This window comes from Kryptolebias marmoratus, linkage group LG17, assembly GCF_001649575.2.
Source record: "Kryptolebias marmoratus isolate JLee-2015 linkage group LG17, ASM164957v2, whole genome shotgun sequence".
Lineage (NCBI taxonomy): Eukaryota > Metazoa > Chordata > Actinopteri > Cyprinodontiformes > Rivulidae > Kryptolebias > Kryptolebias marmoratus.
This window is the reverse complement of record NC_051446.1, coordinates 25,869,551-25,878,385: the sequence shown is the minus strand read 5'-3', so window position 1 is coordinate 25,878,385 and position 8,835 is coordinate 25,869,551. Positions and strand designations below refer to the sequence as shown.

Below are 8,835 nucleotides of genomic sequence, written 5' to 3'. Positions count from 1 at the left end.
GTGTGTGTGAGTTAAGTGTGTGTGAGTTAAGTGTGTGTGTGAGTTAAGTGTGTGTGAGTTAAGTGTGTGTGTCGTCAGTTTTGACCAGGTGAAGACTCACATCCAGAACTACCTGAAGAACCTGGAGGAGAACCTTCTGGACAGAGAGGACCAAACAGAACTCTACCTGCTGTTTGTCAACTGCTTCCAGGTTAAAAACACAAACAAACCTTTTATCTCTCTGTGATCAGGCCCGTCGGGTCAATAGGTCGTTTTTTTTTCAGGATTCTCTGTTGTGCTCCAGAGCAAGAGAAGAGCCCGGTGGAGAGCATCGAGCAGATATCAGGTTTCTGGGCAGAACTGCCAGGAAACAGACTCCGGACCAGCAGGAAGACCCGGCAGAGTTTCTGCTCACCGTGGCCAGGCTCAGAATCTGTCTGAGCTTCGCTGCCACGCTGCTGCACGGAGCCACGCCAGCGGAGGCTGGCGAGTACCTGCAGCAGGTGAGGGCGGTCTGTGAGTACAGCGGCGATGACTGGCTCCGGGTTTACCTGCTGCGAGCGCTCTACAGGTGCTCCGGTCTGGACTCCGTCCTGAGCCTGATGAACAGTCCGGCCTGGAGGTGGATATTTCCTGCAGCACTGCTCCGACTTCAGGTAAAAATAAATCTTTTTATTGTCATGACGGATAAAACCTGCAAAAATAAACAAAAGGAATGAAACTGATTTTAATCAGGATCTTTGTTGAGCTGATGAAGCTGCAGCCTGGATGTATTTCAAAATAAAACTTCCTTTCTTTCCCAAAGAGGATGATTCCAACGAACATGGACTACTTCCTGTGCTGCGGGAAACCTTACAGAACCATGAGAACCGCCGTGGCCCAGGTTGTTCTGGAGAACAGGTCCGACACCTTCGTGACGGAGCTGCAGGTGAGGGCGGGGCTAACGTGTTAGCTCGTCAGAAACAGAAACGTTCTTCCAAATGTCTGTAGATGCTGTAGTTCCTGCTAATATCCACCAGAGGTGTTTGTGTCTAAATGCACAACTATAATCCACGTCTTTTATTGTTTTATTTGTATAATATTTTAAAGCTGTATTAAGATCTTCAGTGATCCACTTTGTGCTTCTCATTTCAAACAGAACAGTAACATGAAGTGATAATCAGTCATTCTAAGGACTCACCTGGAGCAGAACTTTGTGTTTATTTAAATCAGATGAACTGTGATTTTAGTGTTTTGTGTTTTCTCTGTAGAAGCTGAGAGGATCTCAGATCAGCCTCGTGTCTCTGGCCTTATTCAGACAGGTCACCTGCCGCTACAGGTCACCTGACAGCAGCTTACATCCTTCCCCACAGGTACACAACATCTGAAGCCCAGTTTCAACATCTTGATCCGATTCAGGGCTCCAGAAAACGAGAAAATGAACAAAAATAAAACCTAACTGTGGAATATCTGGTCAAAGAAAAGACTTTGATAGTTTTGTAGACTTCTTTATTACTTCTTTATTAAAGAAAGAATCAGTTTTACAGTCCAGTAAGCGCAGAGGAACCTTTTTTATCGTGCTGTTTGTGTTTGTGTGAACGTACAGGAGAGAGCGAGGCTGGAAGCTCTCCTCAGCGCCTTCGGCTCGGAGGACTTCAGGAAGTTCTGCTCGTCTCTTCTGTGTAATCGTATCGGTGGAGCGGGCTCGCCTCTCCACACCAGCTCCAACCTGCCGGCTGTGAGACAAACCGTCCTGGAGCTGCTGGTCCATCTGGACTCTGTGCTCCTCTGTGGAAACCGTCTGCTGGTTCCTCTTCATCAGATCGCCTTCCAGCCGGAGAACGTCACAGTAAGACGCTCCTAATCCGATCTTTTATCATTTTATTAACACTTAGACTGTGAACTGGTATCAAGTTTCTGTCAGCTTTGATGCAAACTTGTTGTAAATTGTTTATAATATGGGAGGATAATTGCAAAATCCTACCAGTTTTCATGATTTTCTTTTACCAATTTAAGATAATTAAGTTGATTTAAAAGTCATATTTTTGATTATAATGTATCTAAATTAGGTCTGAGACTTAAACAAATAACACATTTTTTCATTACTGTTGTTTCTGATAACCTTTTTTTTACACTGTGTAGACACCACCTGCTTTTTATAATAATTATTCTTTTTTTATCTGTTTTGTCTCCAAGAATTTGTTCCTTCCGACGATGCCGGACGATCACACGAGCGAAGCCCGACAGTGGCTGGGCAGAGAGAAGCTCACGGAGTACGGTGAGTCTTTAGCTTATTTTATGACTCAAACCGAAGAAACTACAGAAACTTTAATGAATTTCTGTACTTTAATAAAGAGTTTCTTAACTTGTTTCTGAAAATTAGCTCTGATAAATTCATTAAATGTCATCTTTTTCTTCACTTTCAGTCTGTATGAACGGACATGTGTGCTTTGTGGGAGAGGTATGTGCTTTTTTTGTGTTGTTTTTTTGCATTAATGACATTAGATGAGCATTTATTGATGCCATTTTCTTGTAGTGTGGAAAACCGATGGTTAAATCGAAATGTGCTGAATGTGGAGCTCCAGTTGGTGGAGAAGGACACATCCCAGTGACAGGTTTTACTCCACAGACACATCACAGGTGGGACTTCATTCACTTAATCAGCTTTCTGAGATTTAGCTGTTTTTAGTTGAGCTCAGATCTGTTTGTGTGAAACGTCAGAGATCAGACTCGGACGGGACACGTTCTGGGAGAGGCTGATCGCAGGTCTGACGCTCCTGAGAGGCAGATGACGTCCGCTCAGTCCGGCGTCCTGCGGCTGCTCACGCACCTCGCCATGCTCCAAGGAGCCGTCAGAAACCAGAGAGTGGGTCTGGATCCGGTTCGACTCCTCGCTGCTTTCACAGAAACGTGCAGCTGATCCCTCCTGTGCTTCTCGTAGAGAGTCGGAGACATGATCCACCCGAGGATGTCTGATGTCCTCGGCTTCCTGTGGAAGCACCTGGAGAAGGACGTGGAGGTTCTGGGGAAGAGTCTGGGTCAGAACATGGACGACACGGCCGTCACAGTTCATCTGGTTCTGACAAGGTTCCCAACAGGTGAGAGTGGCTTCACACTGATGTCAGTTATTAAAGAGCTGAAATAAACGTGCTGGATGTTCATGAAGGTTCCCGCGGCGAGAGACCGGACCTGTCCTCCAAACGGGGACGGCAGCTGTGGGAGACGCTTGTCTGCAGTTCTGCCATCGACCCAGTCCTTCAGGTCAGGAACGCAACAGCTGATTCATTTTTAAATAAGTCAGTCTGGGCTGACATTTGTATAAAACAAAGACGGAGACGTTCTGTCTGTTTGTTTTCCAGGATCTGCAGAAGAACCTGTCTGACGCTCAGGACAGAGTCTCCTCAGACGAAGGTCTCGCTGGAAGCCCCCTGATGACTCTCCTCTTTGGTGACCCGGGAGCGATGCTGTCTCTGCCCTCAAACGGCCCGACACATTGCTCGTCCTTCTGGACCCTTCAGGAGACGATGACGGTGGAGCGCTTCTCGCAGCTGGTGGGAGAGACGCCGGGACGCGGCTCTTTCCCTCTGCTGTGCTTGTTCCTGAAGAAGGTACAAACCTGCGCCGGAGTCTTCAACTAATGTGCAGAAAAGCACCAAAAAATGTCTCCCTTCTGTCTCTGCTGAGAAAATAAAAACATCTGATTCTGTAGCACAGGTGGACGCGCGCTCAGAGCCGTGCAGACCGTTCTGGATTGTTTGTGTTTGTTGCAGATAAACTGCATGCGACATCTTCATCACCTTCCTGAGCTGGCGGCGCTGCAGTCCGACCTGCTGAGGGTGTTTCCACTGACGTCAGGCTCCGCCCCTCAGAGCGTGGAGCAGATGTTACAGCAGATACCTGCAGGTTCGCCGGCGTTTCCTGTTTGACTCGACACGTTTTCAGACACAAACTGAGTCCTCTCATCATCCTCTTCATCATCAGGGTACCAGAGGAAGATGCTGTCTGAACGAGTGGTCAGATTCTTCCAGGTGTGGAACTGCCTCCGAGCTGAGGTGGCAAACAACTGTAAGCATCTTTTATTTTAATATTTCACCCTGATATATTTATACAATTTATTTAGTTTTTAATATCTAACCCTATAAAACTGCAAATAAAGCTAATTTAAAATGAGTACAAGTTTAAACCAGTTGTTTGTGCCTCTCTTTGTGTTTTTTCATGTTAAATAGGATTAAATTGTTGACTTATTTTTGCACCGATTAGCACAAAGAAATAAAAAAAAAGGTTTTTGTGTTAAGATTTGTAAATATTTCACATTTTACTGTGAGTCTAGGTTGAAACATTTCACTTACTTCTCATAGCAACAACCTTAAAATAATCAATTTTACTAATTTATTTAGATAAATATGACTTACAGCACAAAATAAACCTGTTAGGATTAAATTTAAGGTCGTTATGCAACAGAAGTAAGATTTTAAAGGTGATTCACTTTTTTATTTTCATGTTGAGTCACTTTTTTAAAATTATTAACATTAATAATATTAATTAACTTAGTAAAATCCTAATTTTAAGGTTGTACTAAATAAAATCTCATAGCAGTGTTCTGCTTCGGTTCAGTGTTTGGTGTCACAACATTTCTGGATGTCTCAGATCAGAGGTTTGCAACTTAATGTGGAAACTGAACATAGTGTTTAGGAAAATAAAGCTTGTTTTTTATTTAAAAAATAAATGCAGACAGATTTACTGACTACAGGGCTGATAATGGAAACTTTCATTTTAAGATAAGATTCATGAAGATTTTGTCACCAATAATCAGAAATCTGTGATTGGGTCCAGATTACCTGGAAGGTCAGAGGTAACCTCACCTGTTGAAGTCCTCTGTGCATAAATTATAATCCATGACTGCTGTTAGCTCTTTATTATTCCTCAGTTCCTTCCTGTTTGTGCGTTTGCAGCAGCACATCTGGGAGTTGACGTGAACCTCTGTGAGACGGAGCTGACGGCCGCGAGCTCAGGGGAGTTTCTGACGCCGTGTCGACGCGGTCCCGGTTCCTGTCTCCAGACGCTGGTTGACTTCCTGTCGGAGACTCACAACAGCCTGGTGAGGGCGGCGAGGAGAGTGAACGTCCACGAGGACAGGTCAGTTCTGCTCCAGCTGTTTATTTCAACGCTGAAAAAACGGCTTCAGGGCGGATTTCGAATAAACTCAGGTAAACTCAACACTTTCCAACAATTAGACTCAAACTTTGTCCTCATTCAGAACCTGAACAGTGACCCAGTTCAACACTTTTAGTGGATCTTTTAGTGGATTTTTTTTTTGTCTTTAGGCACAAATTAGGTCTGCTTATTTAGTTCAAAACTGTAGATGTTTGAATTGTTTTTGTTCTGATCTTTTCTTCACCTTGAAACAAAATCTGAGACCAGAAAAATCTGCATTTTCTGCTGAACTGCAGCAGGAGCTAAAACTGAGTTAAAATTAAAAACAATCAGAACTAAAATTAGCCAAACAGTAGCTAAAAGCTTAAAATTAAGCAAGTGTTTTGAAGAGCACAAAGTTTTTCATGGATTTGAAGACATCTTAAAGCATTTCTATGAGAAAAATTATTGTAAATAAAGATAAATTGTTCAAAAAACACAAAAGATATGAATAAAAATGTCGTAGCTGTAATGTCCTAAACATACATAAAATGGCTGAAACAGCTGAACGTGTGCAGAAGTTACAGTTCAGTTAATCTTGAACAAAATGAGGGAAATACTGTCACATATTTTGCACATTTGAACACAAAGATCTTCGGTTCTAAACCTTCAGACTGACGTTCCTCAGGGCGCTAACACCATGTAAGCTAACGAGCATGTGGCTAATTACAGGATAATTTATTAAACACCGGTTTTATCATGATGTTTTTTAAAAAGGAATTCTGTGACCTAGAATTAAAAGTCTATTTAATGTGCAGTAACTCTGTATTCATTCCCGTGTGTGTGTAGATGTTAAAGAAGCTTTTCCAGCTCTGAGCAGCCTGCCCTGTGTGTTCTCCTGTTTCCTCAGTGATTACAGCGTTTCCTTAGAGAGGATATCAGAGACCCAGCTGACTCTGTGCCACCCTGAGCGAGAGCTGCTGCCGCTCGTTTTAGCGAACTGCAGCTACACCCTGCAGAAAGGCGGCGAGACGGGCAGCAGCTACGACCTGCCGGCCATCCAGACCCAGCTGGCCCGGCGCTTCCTGGCTGGAAAACCACTCATCCAGGCAGTAAGAAAACCTGCTCCTCGTCCCACAGCTGCAGGAGGAAACAGCCTGCTGATCTGCATGTTCTCTGTCTGAATCAGGACGCTTCGAGGTACCTGAGCCGCCGCCTGCAGGACTTCTCTGTGGTTCTGACCGAAGTCCGGAGGAAGATCCACCAGGTACAAGCTGGAGTTTTTGTTTTTGTAACTTTTTGAATTATTTAACTTTTTTTTCTCAGAGAAATACGTTCAGATTTCTGCAACTGCTTGAAAAACTTTCTGCTCTTTGAAATTTAATCCCCACAGTTGTTAGATTTTTAGCTTTTAGCTACTGTTTTGATATTTTAAGCTTCCAGTTAGTCTTTTGCTAGTTTTAAATCTTAGCTATTGTTTTACTGGTCTTAGCTTTCGGCTACTGTTTTGGTAGTTGTAGCATTTAGCTGCTGTTTTGCTAACGCTGGCTTCTGTCTTCTGTTCTGATCATTTTAGCTTCTGTTCTGTTTTAACTCTCACAGATTTCAGCTGTCATTCAGCCTTTTTCTAGTTTTCGTTGATTAATCTGGAACTGGGTGATATCAGCTGCAGAATGATGGCTCTGCTTGTCCTTCGGCTGCTGTCCTCCCAGCTGCTGACGCTCTCTGTGTTCGTGTTCCAGGAGGCGCTGAAGGGCTCGGTGAGCGGCGCCATGAGAGCCGCGCTGCGCTCCTACACAGACGTGTGCGACGCCGTGTTCGTGGTCGAGATTGGCCTTCGCTTCCTCGCCAAGACGGGCGGAGATCCCGAGGGTCAGCTGTTGACCTTTCTGACCGAGTCGCTGCAGATGAGCCCGCAGGTCTCAAACGCTGTGGCCAAGGTAAACCTATAAGCCCCGCCCTTCACCTGCGTCCGTTACAACATATCAGGGCCGATGAGTAAAATGTAAAAGACCTCCTGATATAATAGAAAAAATGTTGTTTTGAGTGTTGTAGAATAGATGAACTGATAATAAGTCTAATTTTTGTGACATTTTCTGCACGACTTCTGTAAGAAGCAGGTGGATCCTCTATAATTTATCTTTATTTTCTGGGACTGCAGCTACAGTTGGATTATTATTTTTAGCCCTGGAGACATTCTGAGCCTTCTGGATCGGGCTGAGGGTAACATTTAGTGAATGTTTGTGTAGATTGTCCAACAACAAGGCAGCTGGACTTTTAGCTACTCAACAATGAGCAACTAAAACTACCAACAAACTTTTGTTTTGAACTAAACAAACTCCTCTGATAAGAAGCGAAACATCTTCAGCTTTTTGAACTCGAACATTTTATGAAGCTGCTCGTTCAAATCGAGTTGAATGGATGTAACTTTGTAGAGGTGAAAGCACAGATTGATCTTGTATTTAGTCTGAATTCTTACACAACAATGATGCCCTGACTGCTGATGTGTTTTACTGGAATGTTAGGAAGTCTATAAAAACTGACATCTGTGGCAGAATAAACCAAAGCAGCTTCATAAATCCAGCACATACTTGTAGGATTAGCTGCGTGTGTTTCCTTTCAGGGTCTGGGTGAAAGCAAACTGCAGCACAGCATCGTCACCTGGCAGCTCCTGAACTGCTGGAAATCAGAGCGAATGCTGGACAGGAAGCAAGTAAGCACAAACGTTTAATAAAAGGGATCATTTTACACTTTTTACTTGTCACAAATATAGTTAAGCTCTATGTATTAGGACCACTTAAATAAAAATAAAAAGGAAGATTTCTTTGTTTCCCTGTTTTTAAAGTCAAAATATTGGAAAATAAAGTCGTCATTCGAGACTAAACTGGAGTAAATGAATCTCATTGTGTTGCTGAACTTGACTGTATTTCTTCTGTTTTTTAATTATTATTATTATATCCGAGGGTTATGAGCGCACCTTTACTGGGTTAACTACAAAATAAAGTTCAGTACTTAAATCCTTCACAATAAGAGTCTCAAACACAGACAGTGTTGACTTCTAAACACTCCCAAAACTCCTGTTTTTCTCAGATGGAGTTTCAGTTTAGCTATTTTATAAACTCCAGGTGTTTATAGACTTTTATTATGAAGGAATGAAACAAGTTCTGTGAGAGGATTAAACCAAACACTGGACTGGTTCAAATAAAATACTGCAAGTTATTTTGTAGTTAATAGTAAAACATGGAACAAATACAGTCGGGTTCATCAGCACAGAGGGGTCACTTCCTCCCGCAAAAACACAACTTTGTGACTTTAATGTCGAAACAGAGAAACTAAAACAAACCATAATGTTTTTTATTCTTCGTGGCCCAATCCTCAGCATGTTTACAGCTGTGTCGATTAAAATAAGGATACCTATCATTCCTCTTTAAAGATTCAAAACTTCCTGTCAGAAACTCAACACATGGCAGCCACCTGAGCTGTTCAGAGGCAGGACTTTAACTGCTGACCCTTGACCCCAAACCGACGCCCCAACGCGTTGAATTTTATTGGCTGCGTTCTGTGGAGAGTGTGGCGTCTGACACGGCAGCTGCCCAGAGTTTGACCCCATTAAACCTTTTTACTCCAAAGCTGCAGATGTAATGTCCATCCATCCATCCATCCATCCATCATCCATCCATCCATCCATCCATCCATCCATCCATCCATCCATCCATCCATCATCCATCCATCCATCCATCCATC

General features: G+C 43.2%; 1 protein-coding gene across 2 annotated transcripts in view; it reads left to right on the top strand.

The window, feature by feature from the left end:
* Positions 1 to 8,835, top strand: part of rnf213b (ring finger protein 213b) — a 44,579-nt gene that overhangs the window by 33,506 nt on the left and 2,238 nt on the right. For both annotated transcript variants that reach the window (XM_037980962.1, XM_037980963.1), the window contains 19 exons: positions 79 to 190; positions 264 to 635; positions 785 to 907; positions 1,230 to 1,331; positions 1,565 to 1,807; positions 2,155 to 2,236; positions 2,385 to 2,419; positions 2,495 to 2,598; positions 2,680 to 2,824; positions 2,900 to 3,056; positions 3,125 to 3,219; positions 3,318 to 3,566; positions 3,729 to 3,861; positions 3,940 to 4,023; positions 4,911 to 5,094; positions 6,002 to 6,203; positions 6,281 to 6,358; positions 6,834 to 7,031; positions 7,715 to 7,804. In XM_037980962.1, the coding sequence (XP_037836890.1) occupies positions 79 to 190; positions 264 to 635; positions 785 to 907; positions 1,230 to 1,331; positions 1,565 to 1,807; positions 2,155 to 2,236; positions 2,385 to 2,419; positions 2,495 to 2,598; positions 2,680 to 2,824; positions 2,900 to 3,056; positions 3,125 to 3,219; positions 3,318 to 3,566; positions 3,729 to 3,861; positions 3,940 to 4,023; positions 4,911 to 5,094; positions 6,002 to 6,203; positions 6,281 to 6,358; positions 6,834 to 7,031; positions 7,715 to 7,804 (2,788 nt within the window). The remainder of the gene's footprint in view (positions 1 to 78; positions 191 to 263; positions 636 to 784; positions 908 to 1,229; positions 1,332 to 1,564; positions 1,808 to 2,154; positions 2,237 to 2,384; positions 2,420 to 2,494; positions 2,599 to 2,679; positions 2,825 to 2,899; positions 3,057 to 3,124; positions 3,220 to 3,317; positions 3,567 to 3,728; positions 3,862 to 3,939; positions 4,024 to 4,910; positions 5,095 to 6,001; positions 6,204 to 6,280; positions 6,359 to 6,833; positions 7,032 to 7,714; positions 7,805 to 8,835) is intronic.